Below are 18,544 nucleotides of genomic sequence, written 5' to 3'. Positions count from 1 at the left end.
GGACATAAAATAAAATAAGCCTATTGTCTTAATTGGTTTCATTTCTAACAATAAAATCCTAATCAAGTATTTTATTTCTAGTTTCAAATGCATTTACTTTAGGTGGCCATGTTTCAGTAACAATGATCATTGGTTATTTATCTATATTTGGGTTTACAATGTCATTTGGAGGGCAGGGGTGGAATTCATCTACCACTCGTAACACTGCTTCATTGGGAGAAAACTTCATCCTGAGGTTCAAAGAATGAATTACAAAATAATTTTTGCAATGAACCCACTTATTTTAGCTGATAGGAGCTAAAGAGTTGTGAATGTGACATAGTTCAACTGTTTTAATAAGAAACACACTGGAATGTCCATATTCTTACGAATGTAGATATTCTGGAAGTCATCAACCTGGGAGATTACACAGATATTATCACAATAAGATCATGGTTTCAAATAGTTGTTGAGTCTTCTCTTCTGGTTGTCCTGAAATTCTGTGGCAATAATTTTTTAAATACTTAAATTTATTTGTAATTTTTTAAAATTTAAATTCTATTAATTAACATATAATGTATTATTAGTTTCAGAGATAGAGGTCAGTGATTTATCAGTCTTACATAATACCCACTGCTCATTACATTACATGCCCTCCTTAATGTCCATCGTCCAGTTACCCCATCCCCCCATGTCCCTCCCCTCCAGCAACCCTCAGTTTATTTCCTATGATTCCTATGATTCCTATGATTATTCTTATGATCTCTTATGATTTGTCTCCCTCTCTGCTTTCATTTTATTTTATTTTTTCCTCTCCTCCCCTATGACCCTATGTTTTGTTTCTTAAGTTCCACATATGATTGAGATCATATGATAATTGTCTTTCTTTGAAGGACTTATTTCACTTAGCATAATGTCCTCTAGTTGCATCCACGTCATTGCAAATGACAAGAGTTCATTTTTTTGATGGCTGAGTAGTATTCCATTGTATATACATACACCACCTCTTCTTTATCCATTCATGTGTCAAAAGACACCTCGGGGGAAAAAAAAAAGACACCTTGGCTCCTACCACAGTTTGACTATTGTGGACATTGCTACTATATAAACTTTGGGGTGCAGGTGCCCCTTCAATCACTACATTGTATCTTTGGGGTAAATACCCAGTAGTGTAATTGCTGGGTTGTAGGGTAACTTTATTTTCAACTTTTTCAAGAACCTCCATACTGTTTTCCAGAGTGCTTGCACTAGTTTGCATTCCCAACAGTGTTAGAGGACATCCTTGCCAACACCTGTTGTTTACTGAGTGGTTAATTTAAGCTATTCTGACCCACAGTGAGGTGGTATCTCACCCACAGTGAGTTGGTTTCATTTATATTTCCCTGATGCCATGTGATGTTGAACATTTTTCATGTGTCTGTTGGCCATTTGGATGTCTTCTTTGGAGAAATGTCTGTTCATGTCTTCTGCCCATTTCTTGATTGGATGATTTGTTCTTTGGGGGTTGAGTTTGATGAGTTCTTTATAGACTTTGCGTACTAGCCCTTTATCTGATATGTCATTTGTAAATATCTTCTATTCTGTCGGTTGTCTTTTGGTTTTGTCCACTGGTACCTTGGTTGTGCAAAAGCTTCTTATCTCGATGAAGTCCCAATAGTTCATTTTTGCCTTTGTTTCCCTTGCCTTTGGAGATGTGTCTAGCAAAAAGTTGCTGCAGCCAAGGTCACAGAGGTCACTGCCTGTGTTCTCCTCTAGGATTTCAATGGATTCCTGTCTCACATTTAGGTCTTTCATCCATTTTTGAACCTATTTTTGTGTATGGTGTAAGGAAATGGTCCAGTTTCATTCTTCTGTTTGTGGCTATCCAATTTTCCCTACACCATTTGTTGAAGAGATTGCCTTTTTCTCTCTGGATATTCTTTACTGCCTATAGTTGACCATAGAGTTGAGGGTCCATTTCTGGGCTCTCTATTCTCTTCCACTGATCTATGTATCTGTTTTTTTTTTTCTTTTTTTTTTTCAAGATTTTATTTATTTATTTGACAGAGAGAAAGATCACAAGTAGGCAGAGAGGTAGGCAGAGAAAGAGGGGAAGCAGGCTCCCTGCTGAGCAGAGAGCCCGATGCGAGGCTTGATCCCAGGACCCTGAGATCATGACCTGAGCCGAAGGCAGTGGCTTAACCCACTGAGCCACGCAGGCGCCCCTATGTATCTGTTTTTGTGCCAGTACCATACTGTCATGATGATTATAGCTCTGTAATAGAGCTTGAAGTCCAGAATTATAATGCCACAAGCTTTGGTTTTCTGTTTCAACATTTCCCTGGCTATTTGGGGTCTTCTGGCTCCATACAAATTTTAGGATTATTTATTCCAGCTCTGTGAAAAAAGTTGAGGTATTTTGATAGGGATTGCTTTGAATGTATGGATTGCTCTAGTAGCATAGACATTTTAACAATATTTGTCCTACAAATCCAAGAGCATGGAATGTTTTTCCATTTCTTTGTGTCTTCCTCAGTTTCTTTCATGAGTGTTCTATAGTTTTCTGAGTTCATATCCTTTGCCTCTTTGGTTAGGTTTATTCCTAGGTATCTTATGGTTTTTTGGTGCAATTGTGAATGGGGTCAATTCCTTGAGTCTCTTTCTTCTTCTTCATTGTTAGTGTATAGAAATACAACTGACTTCTGTGCATTGATTTTATATTCTGCAACTCTGCTGAATTCCTGTATCAGTTCTAGCAATTTTTCAGTGGAGTCTTTTGGGTTTTCTACATGGAGTATCACGTCGTAAGTGAAGAGCTTGAGTTTGGATTCTTTGTTGGTTTAGATGGTTTTTATTTCTTTTTGTTGTCTGATTGCAGTGTCTAGGAATTCCAGTACTGTGTTGAACAACAGTGGTGATAGTGGCCATCCTTGCATGTTTCTGACCTTAGGGGAAAAGCTTTCAGTTCCTCCCCATTGAGAATGATATTTGCTGGGGGTCTTTCATATGTGGCTTTTATGATATTGAGGTATGTTCCTTCTATCCATATTGTGAAGAGTTTAAATCAAGAAAAGATGCTCTATTTTTTCAAATGTTTTTTCTGCATCTATTGAGAGGATCATATAGTTCTTATCTTTTTTTAAAATGAATTTAGTGCATTATGGTGATCAATTTACAGTTGTTGAACCACTCTTGCAGTCTGTGGCAGTAATTTTTTAAATGTCTTTTAAAATAGCAGCTGCTCATCCACTGAAGATAGGTTGATTTTAGTAATGTGTCAAGTAAATAAGCCAGGTAATATATTTGAGAATACAAACAAGAAATAAAGTTTGTATCTTCCTCTGGCCATATTTTATGCGTGGCTCTACCATCAGCCACAGACACACTTCACTCATTATACTGTCCTATTTTACAAATGTCATTGCCCCCCTTAGTGACTGGTATAAGGCTGGGCACATAAAAACATCTCTGTAAGCATCAATTTTCAAAAAGTTGAAAATAGACCTACCCTACAACCCAGCGATTACACTACTGGGTATTTACCCCAAAGATACAAATGTAGTGATCTGAAGGGACACTCATAATCATTATGAGTGTCATTCACATATACAGTGAAGTAAAAATGGCTCATAGTTGGTAAACTATGTTGGTAAACAAAAAGGGCAAAAAAATTTTTTTTCCAATACAGTTTTCTATTAAACCTACCATTTTATATCCCAGTATTTCCAGCCAGTTGAATATCTCCGAGCTGTACCAGACTCCTTCAGTTTCTCCTCCACAAAAGTCCCTGTTTTCTCCTAAAAGCAGGACTGGAGACTCTGCCAGTTTTGGTTAATCTGGCTATTCAAAATTCTTCTATTTTCTGTGAAGAACTTTGATTTACAAAGTCACTGTTTGCTCATTCTTACAGATACTAGGGGAACTTGGATAGGAAGGACTAGCCAGCATTGTATTGTAAAAATAAAGTTTACTTATGTACAGTTGTGTGACATTTGCATTGGGAAATAGGAAGGAGGAGCATTCCGAAGGATCTGCAATGTGGTGTTCACAGAGCTACTAGTTCCTGGTTCCATCAAGTCATTATTTTCTTACTTAGTCTGAAAACCATCAGCAAAGTGGATAAAATAGTGAAGCAGAGTGACATTCGGGTTTGTGGATATGGAAGGATTCTTTAAAATAATCTGGCACAACAGTCTGTAAGGAAGAGGAAAATGCTTGAAGTACTGAGAGGATAATTCGCTTTCCCAACAAAGCACATTGTTTGTAATCTTGAGCTTTGGAGCCCAAATACCTGGGTGTTCAAATTCTGGCTCTGTCTTTCACCACCTGTGCAGCCCTGGGAGGGAGTCTTTTTTTTTTTTTTTTTAATTTTATTTATTTGTACAAGAGAAAGAGTGAGCACAAGTAGGGGGAGGGGCATACAGAGAGGGAGAAGAAGGCTCCCAGCTGAGCATGGAGCCCCATGTAGGGCTCTAGGTGGGTCTCCATCCCAGGACCCTGAAGTCATGACCTGAACTGAAGGCAGCACTTAATGAACTGAGCCACCCAGCATCCCCTGGGCTGGAGTCTTGCCTTCTTCCTGCTTTAGTTGTCTCATTTCCAAGGTTATAGAGATTAAATGAGTTTCACTCATAAAGTACTTAACACACGAAAAGCACTCCAAAATTGTCATTAATGTTGCTGCTACTGTTTTTCTAGGTCACATAGCCAGTTTCAGGGTATCCTACCATGCATTCATTCAGCAAATATTCATTAGACACATACTTCGTGCCAAACACTGTTCTAGGTGCTGGGGATACAACAACAACAACAACAACAACAAAAAACCAACAAAATTTTGTGCCCTTATGGAGTTTACATTTTAGTATAAAGAGACATACACACAAAAAAATTATAAACCTGATAAAGAAGATTGTATAGTACATTGGAAGATATGTGCTGTGGACAAAAGGAAAAGTAGGAGGGAATCCCACGTGCTAGAGAGAAGAGAGGTAGAACAGGTGCTGCTATTAAAAGTAGATCTCATTGAGAAGGTGACATTTAAATTAAGACCTGGTGGAGATGAAGAAAGGAGCATGAGGGTACCAGAGGCGAAGTGTTCAGGCAGAGGGAAGAGTCAGTGGCGAAAGCCTTCTGTTGCAGATACGACTGGTAGGTCAGAGGAACAGCAAGGAGGCAAGCTTTGTTGGAGCAGAGAAGGCAGAGGAGAGAGGAGTGGAGATGGGAAAAAGGGGGTAATGGGAAGTGAAGTCATTAAGGAGCTTTGTTTTTTGTTTTTTTCACAAGACACATTTATTATCTATTATCTGGAATATATATACTTAACTTTTTTTTAAAAAAGATTTTATTTATTTATTTGACAGACAGAGATCACAAGCAGCAGAAAGGCAGGCAGAGAGAGGGGGAAACAGGCTCCCCGCTGAGCAGAAAGCCCGACGCAGGGCTTGATCCCAGGACCCTGGGACCATGACCTGAGCCAAAGGCAGAGGCTTTTGACCCACTGAGCCACCCAGGTGCCCCTTAACTTTTTAAAAAAATTTTTATTTATTTTTTAAATTTCTTTTCAGTGTTCCAGAATCTTTGTTTATGCCCCACACCTCGTGCTCCATGCAATACGTGCCCTCCATTATCCCCACCACCAGGCTCACCCAACCTTCCACCCCCGCCCCTCCAAAACCCTCAGATTGTTTTTCAGAGTCCACAGTCTCTCATGGTTCATTTCCCCCTCCAATTTCCCCCAACTCCCTTCTCTCCATCTCCCCATGTCTTCTGTGTTATTTCTTATGCTCCACAAATAAGTGAAACCATGTGATAATTGACTCTCTCTGCTTGACTTATTTCACTCAGCATAATCTCTTCCAGTCCTGTCCATGTTGATACAAAAGTTGGATATTCATCCTTTCTGATGGAGGCATAATACTCCATAGTATATATGGACCACATCCTCCTTACCCATTGTCCATTGAAGGGCATCTTGGTTCTTTCCACAGTTTGGTGACTGTGGCCATTGTTGCTATGAACATCGGGGTACAGACGGTCATTGCTGCTATGAACATTGGGGTACGGATGGCCCTTCTTTTCACTACATCTGTATCTTTGAAGTAAATACCCAGTACTGTAATTGCAGCATCATGGGGAAGCTCTATTTTTAATTTCTTAAGGATCTCCACACTGTTTTCCAAAGTGGCTGTACCAACTTGCATTCCCACCAACAGTGTAAGAGGGTTCCCCTTTCTCCACATCCTCTCCAAAACACGTTGTTTACTGTCTTGTTAATTTTAGCCATTCTAATGGGTGTAAGGTGGTATCTCAATGTGGTTTTGATTTGAATCTCCTTGATGGCTAGTAATGATGAACATTTTTTCATGTGTCTGTTAGCCATTAAGGAGCTTTGAAAGTCATAGAAGGGATCTTACACTTTAGGAAATAGGGAGCTATTGTGAGATTTTCAGAAGAGGAATGACCTGATGGAATTTATATTTTAAAATTTTTTTTAAGATTTTATTTATTTATCAGAGAGAGGGGGGGGAGAGCAAGCACAGGCAGACAGAATGGCAGGCAGAGGCAGAGGGAGAAGCAGGCTCCCCACTGAGCAAGGAGCCCGATGTGGGACTCGATCCCAGGATGCTGGGATCATGACCTGAGCTGAAGGCAGCTGCTTAACCAACTGAGCCACCCAGGCGTCCCGGAATTTATATTTTAAAGGGTCATTCAGGCTCCTCTGTTAAGAACAGACTGGAGAGGGGCAAGAGTAGAAACAGAGTAACTATTTAGGAGGTTCCTACAGCTCCTTAGGGGGACACAATTGTGGCTTGAACCAGGGTAGTATCAGTAGAAGTGGTGAGAAGTGGCAGGATTTTAAGTTATACTTTGAACTGGTGACAGCTTGTAAAATGTGAGAAAGAGAGGAGCTAAGGATGAATCCAGCATTTTTGACCTGGCTTTATTCAAAGACTGGAGGTGCCATTAACTGAGATGAAGAAGGCGTGAATGGAATGAATGGCTTTAGCAGTATAAACAAGATCAGTCCAGTTTTATAATTCTTATTCTTGTTTCTCTTGTTTCTCTGTTGGGAAGATACATTCTTCTTCCTAGCTTCTTTCAAGATTTTCTGTCTAGATTTGGTCTTCTGTAGTTTAATATGATATGCTTAAGTATAGGGTTTTGTTTTTGTTTTTTGGTATCTATTCTAGCAATTGTTCTCTGCATTGCTCAAATTTGTAGTTTGGTATTTGTCTCTAATTTTGGAAAGTTCTCAGTCTTTATTACTTCAAATATTTATTTTACTCATTTCTTTCATTCTTCTCCTTCTGGTTTTCCAATTTTGTCATATCTTCTGAAATTATCCCATAGTCCAAGATATTCTGTGTGTCATGTTGTTTGTTTTTTTGTTTTCATTCTTTTTTCTCTTTGCATTTCATTTTTGGAAGTTTCTATTGACTGTTCTTTAAGCTCATTGATTCTTTCCTTGACTGTGTCCCATCTAATGAAGGATCAGAAGCACCTTTATTCTTGTTCCAGTGTTTTTGATTTCTAGCATTTTCTTTTGATTCCTTCTCTTAGAATTTTCATCTCCCCACTTGCATTACTTCTTTAATAGGTTTAAGAAAAGTCGTTGACTTCCAGTTTGTCCAGTGCTTCTTGTTATAAGGATGGCAGTGATGACTTCCAAGCCCTCTTAACATGCTGGAGTTAAGAATGAAAGTCTTAGAAGTTCATATTTGGCACGTTAAGTTTGGACTATTAGCTTGTTGCTACCAAAAGTATGGTTCATGGACCTGTGACACTGGTATCACTAGGGATCCAGCACAGAAATACAGAATATTGGGGCTCCACCTCAGACCTATAGACTCAGAATTTGCATTTTGAAAAACCCTCAGATTTTTCTAGGGATTCATCCACATGTAAATGTTCGTGAAGTGCTGTACTGAACAGCTAAGTGAAGATGTTGAGTAGACCACCATATACACTGGAATTAGGCAGAGAGGTCCAGGTTGGAGACATAAATTTCTGAATTTTTGTCATGTTGATAATATTTTAATAGTAGCCATGTTATGGATTTTTTTTTTTCCTAGGGGAAATTAGTGTCAATGCACTCTAACCAAACCACAGCAATACACCTGTAACTGAATAAATTGTATTTATTGTTTGTTGTAATGAAAGACAACACATACCATGGAGAACCACAGGGCATCTCGGAAAGAAGGTGCTACAAAGCATTGACAGGATCAGTGCTTATATTAGGTGATTTGAGAGACGTTAAGGAAGCAGGGCTTTGCTCAGGACTGGATGCAGTAGGGTCGATTCTATGATTGGATGTCTTAAATCTTATCTATAAGTCAAGAGGAATGAAGCAGATCTAAAGTTATAATTGCTGAAGAAACATCATCAGTTATAGCCAGGATAAGGGAATGCTTGGTTATTTTAAAGGTTTGGACAATGTTTATGTGTGTTCAGACATTATTTTGGAGTGGACATTTTTTTTGTCTTGATTCACTGTAGTCACAGTGATGTAGTCTGATGTTAGAGTTCTGGAAATTTTATGTGCAATAGGAGAAAAACACCAAGTGTTTTCAAACTGTGAGTCCCAGGACAAGGCCCAACTGATACTATCAGGCCAGCTCCAAATATCAGGGCCTGCTTTTCTCTTTCCTCTTGGTTCTCAACATTTCCTACTCTTTTCTTCTATGCATTGTTTTGTGGGCATCTGGTCCCTCATGGAGTTAATACCATACTGTAAAAGATTGCAGTTTACATAGTTCCAACCTGAGAAGGACACAGGGCTCTAGTCTAAGTGTACCTATCTGCCCCAGCTGCCAACTGCTCTACTTATTTAAACTCCTGATCCCAGAGTTGCCCAGAGTAACAGGTGGGGAGTTTAGTAGTAAGAACATCTACCAGGCTTTAAGATCTGGGTTCAAATGTGACAATAACCCCAACTTGCTTTGGTCAATTCTTTAGAACCCCTGAGTTCTAGTTTCCTCAACTATCAAAAGAGCTTAATGAAATTCCCTTTCAGGATTTGTTGACACAGTTATAGTTATAGTTTAGAAACTGACTAAGGACGATCTGACTTTCAACAAATAGTGATTATTGGCAGAAGAAACAGAAAGAATGGAAATGGATGTAAATGTTACTAACATCTTCCCCATTGTCCTTAAACTCCCCATCCTGCCCCCACATCATTTATATCCCATTGGTCTGTCTTGTTGGAAATACAATTAGAGTTATATATTCTGAGCAAAACTTAGCCTTTATTGATAATATAGAAGGATAAACACTTAAATTATGGAAGCCAATTAATAAGGTCACATGGAAGAAACATTTGACTTGGAAGCCAGGGATTTCTGTTTGAACGCTGGCACCATAACTTGGAAGTGTGCTTCATGCAGTGAGTTACTAGACCTTCTGAGCTTTAGCTACTTCATGTATTAACCAGGTGTAAGAGCTGGGGTGAAGGAGAGTGTTTTGAAGAATACATTTTGAAGAATAATTTTTTAAAGGTATTTTTATATATTGTAAAGCTTTTTTGCAAACATAAGATGCTGGTATCACTTGATCCTTATGCATATTTTCATGTGCTCCATTTCTTCTTAAATAATTTTCTGCTGTGGAATGGAAAAACCAGGAAGGAATCCAAATTTTCCTCCAAGGTGTTTGAGCTTACACCTTTGGGCCAAATTCAACAAATCTTAGCAAAGTAAGTTGCCTCATGGTCTTGGGCTACAAACCAAGAATATAGCCAAATAATGGTGACTAACCTCAAATACAGCTGTACCAAAAGACGGATCTATTGAGGAAGGGAAAGACAGAAATTGTCAACTTTCCAAGCTTTGAAATATAATATGACCTAAAAAAAAGTTCTTCTTTCCAATCTTACCCATTTTCCTCCCATCCTCCACACAAAGCCATTTTCCCTAGTCATTTCTTGAGAAGAAAAACAAACAATGAATGTTTACCAACACAATTTTCATTGTCTTTGGGGGAGGATGCTTAACTCTCTTTGGTAGGCTAGAAGGTAAGTCCTCCCAGCAGCCACAAGCTTTAATTGTTATTACCTTTGTGTTACGGTTAAGGGGACTTGGGTTCAGAATGATAACACAACTTACCCCAAATCACATAGCTAGTATATGGTGGAGTTGGGAAATGAGGGTACCTCTGTTTGTTTTAAATACACTAGACTTTACACTTCTTGGGGTGCTTATTAAGTAAAAAGAAAAAAAAAGGCAGTTGAATGGGTCCTCAATTATCCACATTCCAGAATAAAATTAATGTTTCTGGGAGGATGAGAAAGGAAGTCACAGAATTTCAGGATAAAGGTATAATGGAAAGCCCATTTAAGGAATCCCGCCCCCTGCCTGATGAGTGGTGTCTTTTGCAGCTCCTGTTCTAGGCTACAGTGACAGGGAAGGTCATAAGGTTCTTCCATACACAGAACTAAATTTGTGAGACTCAAGCTTCCAACTATTCCAACGCATGGGTCTCCTCAGAGCCATCAGGTCTGATGTGGGTCTGCTCCCCGACCCTTTCCACAGTTTCCCCAGTGGTGCCCCTTGTGAAACCCTTCCTTGTCTTGATTTTCCTGTGGACAGTTTATCCACACACCGAGGTCCCTCCAGGCCTAGCTTTTCTGAATTCCTTCCAACATATGCTGGTGACATTAAAACCTGTCAAAGCAGTGGACTGTTTACCCAACTTGTTCCTAAAACTCACCTATGAGTTATACATGTTATACAATCACCCTGCTTTAATATTTCTAAGTGTGTGTTTCCAAACCTAAATCAGAATGCCACTCTAACTGTTGAAGGTCATTGTGGTTTTCCAGTTGTAAAGTCTCAAACAAGATCTAATGGTAATAGATATCCAAATATGTAATGAAATACAAATCAGTGGCAAAGACTCCTGTTTCCTTACTATAACTTATAACTATTTGTTCTGTATAGTTATTTGGACTATAACTATTTGTTCCAAGAAATTTTACATTTATTCCTTGACATTTCTAGAAGATACACAAAATAAAAGCAAGTGATCTCTAGGATTTATAATCTAAGGACAGGTAGAGAAAATACATGAAAATTTTAAATACCAGTACCAAACTATGCATTTAATTGCCAGGTCTGGACACAGCCTGCTGAATTCAGAAAGAGAGAGGGGTCTATAGGCTGATTTAATCAGGGAGGTCTTCACTGAGGAGGTAAAGTTCCAGGGGGCTTGGAAAATGGGGACAATTTGGATAAGCTCTGTCCCTAATAAGTCAGCTTCCTAGGGTAAGGGGTCCTGTATATGAATTATGGAGATGAACTTGGAATATCAAATTGAGGGCTAGATTATGGATAGTCTTAAATTTCAAGAAATTTGAGAATAATTTACAGTATTAAATGGCAAGGAATTTAAATTAACATCTAGAGTAAGAAATAACTAAAATTAACATATAATGAAGAATCTGGGAGAATGTGGAGGCTGGAGAATAAACTGGAGATGATTCCTATAACCTAGGGATAGCTAATAATTGTCAGAGGATGGTGGGTGATCTGGTAGCCCATCTACCCAGTAATTCAAACAGGCTCTAATGCTGGCCAAGCATAATATTCTCTGTGGGTTGTGTAACATTTCCCTCAGCCTGACTAATGAAAACTAGATGCATTTGGAATGGAAGTGACGTGTGTGTAGATGAAACATATGTTGGGCTCTTATGCAATTCTGACTTATGTAAACTGACACAAATAAAGGAAGAAAGCCTGGCTTATAAAAGAAAGACAGGCATCACTCACTTAGAGTCTCCAGGCTTAGAATTTGAAAATGAAGGCCCTTTTACCATTAATCTTTCTGGGTTTTGTGAGTTCTCCAGGTTGGGCAAAAGATAGGCACTACAACATAGGCATTAAAGAGACCACTTGGAACTATGCTCCTACTGGTAAAAATATGCTCAATGGGAAGCCTTTTTCAGAAGATCAGTAAGTAATATCTTTGCAATGAAAAAGTTACTATCAGAAACAAAAGTCAGTAATTGTTATTCACTGATAAAATGCTAATGAAGAATTTCCAACCATTGACCCTTTAAGGGCACGTTTGGTATTAAAACTGCTTCCTTTGTTTTCTTGTAAGCACGGAGTGGAAGACCGATATTGATAGAAATCAGAATTTATTCCTGCTTATAATTGTTGCCACTCTTGCCAACATGGCACAGTATTTCAATGATCATCTCTAATTCTGAGTTTATCATCAGTTTTGTTTGTGTGGCACTCCAGACAGAAAACAACACTTCTCCTTCCGATATGGAAGGTATGGCAGAGATTCCAAAATTGTAGCTGTGTTCTTGATTTCTCTTTTCAAGTTATTAGGAGGGAGAGAGCTAGTGGTTATGCATGGGGGTTTGGATTTGCCATGTTTGTTGGCCAAAAGGACCCTAAGTCTACCAGCAAATGCACAAATCCATTTAAATGGATAAATAATTCCAAGTCATCGGGATAGATGTAATGCTTGAGATGTAAAGAGACCTTCACGTAGGGTTAAAAGCCTTTTTTTGTGGCTCAGTATGAAGAGTTTGGTAAGTCTTGTAAACCGAAATGCCACATATATTACTTGCTACACTTGTATTTAATCCCTTCATCACAGACTCCAACGCTCTCCTTGCCTATACCTCCTTTTTTGATTCCCTTCACATTTTCTCTGGTGTCTGAGTTTTGTCGTTCGAAATCAGGCTGTAAGGCTTCTTACTTCTAGTTTCAATTGACTTAACATTTTTTTTTCTTTCCTCTCAAACTTTATTAAAGTTCTCTCTTTTTGTTTCTTTGTTTTTTGTTGTTGTTGTTGTTTTGTTTTTTTGGTTTTTTGTTTTACAGAGAGTTTGAGTCCCATAAAAATCTGCAACGGAGGCAAGACAGGATAGGATCTGTTTATAGGAAGGCTTTGTATTTTCAGTATACTGATGACACATTCCAAACAATCATTGGAAAACCATCCTGGCTGGGATTTTTAGGGCCCATAATTAAGGCAGAGACTGGAGACATGGTTTATGTCCACGTAAAAAATTTTGCTTCAAGAATGTATAGTTTCCATCCTCATGGACTCACCTACTCTAAAGAAAATGAAGGTAAGTGAATCCTTTTTCCTTACATTTCGGAGCTGTTACTTATGAGAAGTATGAGCCCAAGACCTCAGGGAAAGCAGGGTAATTATCAACTGGGAGTAGTTTGGGGTGGATGTAGACTGTTTATATCCAGTCTTTTTTCAATTTCTCATCTTAAGTGCCCCCCCCTTGTGCAATTCTTAGGAAAGAAAACACACTTTTCACTCACAGTAAAAATAATAATAATAATACAAACTAATGTACATTTATGACGTAATAGAGAAAACATGGGTCACATTCATTTGTATTTATTTATTTAGGTAGGAGATACTCATGAGCAAATGTTAGGTTGGCAGAAGTACTATTCTACCCCCACCTCCTTTCATTTCCTAATGGATGAGGATTAGCCTCTTACAAAAAACACTGACAAGAAAAATCATTATTGGGAATAGTGATGCCCATAACAACTGCCCAAGTGGCTTGCTTGTTGAACATCTGCCTTCGGCTCAGGTCATGATCCCAGAGTCCTGGGATGGAGCCCTGCATTGAGCTCCCTGCTCAGCAGGAAGCCTGCCTCTCCCTCTCCCACTCCCCCTGCTTGTGTTCCCTCTCTTAGTGTGTCTCTCTCTGTCAAATAAGTAAATAAAATCTTTAAAAAAAATTACTATTTCCCAGACAGTATCTTGTCTCCTACACATCTATACTGACAACTGCCTAGTGGTGTTAGAAAAAGGAAGGGAAGAAAAAACCCAACAAATAAGATTTTATGTTCACCATGGAGCGCAGGGGGTGGGGAGATGTTGCCGGAAGGTTGCAAGGTGGGTAAATATGAGATGTTGGCCATGCTTCAAAATCTTCTATTGAATGTAAGACATTTATTCATAGTTATGAGGACTCTGGCCTCAAGAGGTAAAGATCTAAGGCAAAAATTCTAGGAAAAGAAGAAAGAAAGAAGAGAAAGGCCCCAGATTCAGGACTGGGGTAATAGCTTAGGGTAATGTAAGCTAAGGGAGGGCCACTCCTGGGGCTCCAGTGATCTATTTGGAGGACACATGGATGCCTCTTGATGCCTCATGGATGCCCTCTTGATGCTCCAAGTCTGAAGAAAATGTGGAAGGCCTCCCAGGAGCCTAGATTTCTGTATCTGAGGTCTAGGCATATAGTAGATACACAGTAAATATTTCTGGAATCCATCCATAATGGTGATAATAATCTGCAGTAATACTATCTCAATCCAGTTTAGTCTAGAAACTAGATAAGCTGGGTATTCAAGTGAAAGCCAGCTAAGGAAGAAGAGACAGGAGGCAGGAAAGAGGAGGGGAGAAATGCACACTTGATTCTAAAACTAGAAATTAACGTACATTTATGGCTTACTAGAGAAAACACGAGTCACATTCAAAATAGTGCTGCCCAATGGTTACTGTGCCCACAGTGTGGATTATGTTTTCTAGGTGCTCTCTATCCTGATAATACTACGAGCCAGCAAAAGGAAGATGACCGTCTGCAACCAGGGGCACAATACACTTACAAGTGGTATGTAGAAGAAAAGCAGGGGCCTGGCCCCAATGACAGTAACTGTGTGACAAGGATTTACCACTCCCACGTAGACACTCCAAGAGACGTGCCTTCGGGTCTTGTTGGACCAATTCTGACTTGCAAAAGAGGTAACATATTTTTAAAATCTCACTGTAGCAACAGAACCAGAAAAAGCAGGCTCTTCCCTGCTCTTTAGTGGAATTTTTCTATCAAATGAGCTCCCCTTTCCTTCCTTGACCTTGATTCTTCGATCAAGTAAGTAAATTGCCCTCTCAGATTCCGAGCACTAGATGGCGGTGGTGAGTTCAGTGCCTCGGTTCAAGTCCCGTGATGCAGATTGGTCACTAGATGGTAGTCAAACCCAGCAAACTTCACTTGAGCCACCTTTCCACAAAATGACTGACCCCTTTCTCCTAAATAGAAGTGCTGAATCTGCAGGGTCGAAGAAAATAGGAAGATGAGAGGCTGTCTGCTCGTTCCTTGCATGCTTTGTTCTTTAGAGTTCTGTCTGTAGGTGTGCGAGATTATAGGATGAATCAGTTAGAATTCCCAGTTTATTTTATGGCAAAAAATAATTATTGCAAAGAGCAAGTTTTGTTGTTCTTTATGTTTCAGGCACCCTGGATGGAGACACCGAAAAAGACATCGACAGGTCTTATGTTTTGATGTTTTCCATAACTGATGAAAACAAAAGCTGGTATATAGATGACAATATTAATACATATACTGAACCCGGCAAAGTTAACGCTAGCGATTCTGACTTCCAGGACAGCAATCTGATGCCCTGTAAGATTAAAGAAAGCTTTCTTTTTCCCCATATGCTATAATTCTAACTTCAGTGATTCTAGTTACTAATTTCCTTCTGTTCAAGTCTGTGTGCTTGAGTTTACATTTTCCAGTTTTTCACTCAAAAAACTGGTTGATGTGCAAGGCATGCAGTAAATCTTGCTGGTTGGCAAAGTTTCAAAACATGAAAAGTTAGGGAAATGCATTTGTTTTCTAAAGTCTGATCTTGATCCAAAGTAGATGGTAAAACAGGAAAGATATCACTTTAAGGTAATAAAATATTATGGAAGAACAAAAACATAACTGACCAGGTATTTTATGAAAACGTGTTTCCAAAAAAAAAAAAAAAGAATGTGTTTCTACATAAAATTTTTCAGGAGAGATAGGATCATTCTCTCAGTCACGCATTCTTGTTTTCTTCTTTCGGGGGCTTAGCTTCTTTTTATTCTTTTCCACTCGTCACTGACCCCCTGCTCTTCAGCTCACTTTTCCTCCTCTTACCTGTAATTCTTTGTGCTCCTGACACTTCTAATTATATACAATATTTATGGCCTTTTTGTGTGTGAAACACCAATCAAATCCCATGCTAGAATCTGCTTGAGAATAAAGCGGACACTGTGAGGTTTGTGTAGTGAGGAAATGCACAGAATGTATAGCAGCATATGGTCCTCATCTACCATGTGTGAGAGATCAGTGCATGTTTGTTTTCTTGGCTCAGTCAGCATGGCCTGCGACTCTTGCTATCGGGGTCATGGGTTCAACCCCGGTGTTGGGGGTAGGGTTTACTTAAAAGACAAATAAAGAAAATAAAACATACATTTGTTTTCAGCAATAAATGGATACATGTATGGAAATCTGCCCAATCTCACCATGTGTGCTGAGGACAAGGTCAAGTGGTATTTTGTGGGCATGGGTGGAGCATCGGACATACACCCCATCTACCTGCATGGACAGACTCTGATATCTCGTAATCACAGAAAGGACACCATTACGGTCTTCCCTGCCTCACTGGAAGATGCCTTCATGGTGGCCAAGGGCCCTGGAGACTGGCAGCTGGGATGTCAGATACACGGTAGGGATTTGTGACCTTTACATAATAGAGGGTCAGAGAATTTTCAAGGCTGCAACCCCTCACAGATGCCTTCTCTTCCAAATGGAGAAACTGATTTCTAGGGAGGTGATGGGATTGCCTTTTGGGAAGGTAGTGACAAGATCAGAACTGGAACCCAGGTCTCTGACAATTAATTCCACAATAATGAACATTTGTAGGTATATAGGGTGTTTTGTTTTGTTTGTACAAAAAACTTTTATATTTATTAGCCAACGAACCTTATAAAAAGCCTGAATGGCACAGTAAAGACTATCACTGTTTGTTTTTTAGTTGAGGAAACAAGTTTTAAGAGGTTAAAACACTTGTCCAAAACCTTATAAGAAGAATTGCCAGGAATATTGTGGGACTGTAAGTTACTGACCCAGAACTCAGGAGACCTCTGTATTTCTATTTATTTCCCTCTTTAATCACAGCCTCCAATGAATCATACAATGGCCAGTTATGAAGTCATTAATCTTTTCTATACTTAAATATGACCAAACTCTACCTACCACGCAAATGTTTTCTCTTACCTTTCAATCAAAAAACATGATTATTAGAACTGAAGAATGTAAATTTTATTTTGTCCAAAACTGGGGTGTACTTCTGTGATCAAACCTGTCTTCCACGTCCCATACTTTGGTTAGAATCATGCTTCCCCTAGTCACTGAAATAACGACACAGAAGTATTTATCAGGATTTCCTATGTGCTGGGGCCCTCAAGGGCTAGGGAAAAAGGAGAACCACTCGCAGCTACTGCAACTCGAGGACTGAATTTAATGGTAAAAAGTTGCTCACTTAGAAAGGAATATCATTTTCAGGTGACAGGGTACACTCAGTCCCACTCTCCCTATTTACTGACTTTGCAGATGGTGCCTTCAAGCCTGATCTGGCCCTCAGCTCTGTGGAAAGAATAGGGTCAGCCCTAGGCACAACTGAGAAGCTTCTGAGGTTCCTTGGCTGATTTGATGGACTCCATAGCTTTCTCCTGTGTCCTGTGTCCTAGAGTGGGGTGTGGTTTTCAAAATTTACTTCCACTCTTTTTAAAATTCGTATTTAAAATTTTTTAATTTAAAATTTATTAAAAATTTTATTTTATTTTTTTAGTCATTACAAGAATACATGAATAGACTTTGGCTGGAAAGAAAGGAAGGATGGAAAGAGGAAGGAATGCGGTTGTGGGAAGAATTGGGTGGAGGCAGTAGGCAGAAAAAGCGAAAATCTAATGTGACGTATGGGAGCCAGCTCATACCAGCTCAAGAGGGTGGAGAATTAAGTCAGCCAGCTGGTAAACTCTTGGTAACCTCAAACTGGTCAGAGTGGGAGTGTTTAGACCCCAAAAATTAGCAAAATAAATAAAATATTGTGTTTCTTGTCTTTAGAGAGCAGATTTAAGAACATGCCATTAGTCCAACCCTCCCATCACTGCCCTCTTCGTTCCTCTCCAGAGAGTAAACACTGGGTGTGAATACTATGCATTCTCACACAATATATATGAAAATGTAGAAATCAAAAACACATTGCTGTATTTTGTGTTTCGTTTTACATAAGTAGATCACACTGCATGTAATTTTCTGCTGTTGCTTTTTTAACTCATCCATGTCTTGGAATCTTTTCCCTGACATTCCCCATACATCTAACTTACTCTTTTACACTATTGTATAGTTTTCCACATTGGGAATATATCCTAAGTTATTTATCCATTTGCCTGCTGATGGGCATTTAAATTGCTTCCACGTTTTTTGCTTATTAGCAATGTTATAGTTAACATCTTTTTATTTGCATCTTTTTATGTTTTAACAAATGCTGCCAGTTTGCCTTCCAAAATGTCTGTCCTAATTCACACTCCCACCAACAGTACTCGGAAATCAAAGCACAGGATTAGTGTCCTCATGGAAAGGCACCTCCCTTGATTTTCTTCCTGCCTGCCTTCTAGTTAATATAATAACTCAGCTAATTCATTAGTGACTCACAGTAGTAATTCACCTGAGGAAAGATGTTTTTCGCCAAATAAACTCTCAAATTCTTCTCGGTAAAGACACCATCTTCATCTAGGGACCAGTCCAACGGTGGTGATTGTTCCCCAGTAATATATATTCCTCTAA

The 18,544-nt window shown here is 39.1% G+C and overlaps 1 protein-coding gene across 1 annotated transcript in view; it reads left to right on the top strand.

The window, feature by feature from the left end:
• The first annotated feature begins 11,757 nt into the window (after positions 1–11,757).
• LOC122910445 (ceruloplasmin-like) overlaps positions 11,758–18,544 on the top strand; it is a 30,764-nt gene continuing 23,977 nt past the window's right edge. The window contains exons 1-5 of the mRNA XM_044255076.1: positions 11,758–11,912; positions 12,801–13,051; positions 14,479–14,691; positions 15,179–15,349; positions 16,179–16,421. Coding sequence (XP_044111011.1) covers positions 11,758–11,912; positions 12,801–13,051; positions 14,479–14,691; positions 15,179–15,349; positions 16,179–16,421 — 1,033 coding nt within the window. The remainder of the gene's footprint in view (positions 11,913–12,800; positions 13,052–14,478; positions 14,692–15,178; positions 15,350–16,178; positions 16,422–18,544) is intronic.

The sequence above is a fragment of the Neovison vison genome, chromosome 6 (genome assembly GCF_020171115.1).
Source record: "Neovison vison isolate M4711 chromosome 6, ASM_NN_V1, whole genome shotgun sequence".
In the NCBI taxonomy this organism is placed as follows: domain Eukaryota; kingdom Metazoa; phylum Chordata; class Mammalia; order Carnivora; family Mustelidae; genus Neogale; species Neogale vison.
Note: the sequence above shows the minus strand (reverse complement) of the source record. Positions and strands in the feature narration are given on the sequence as shown.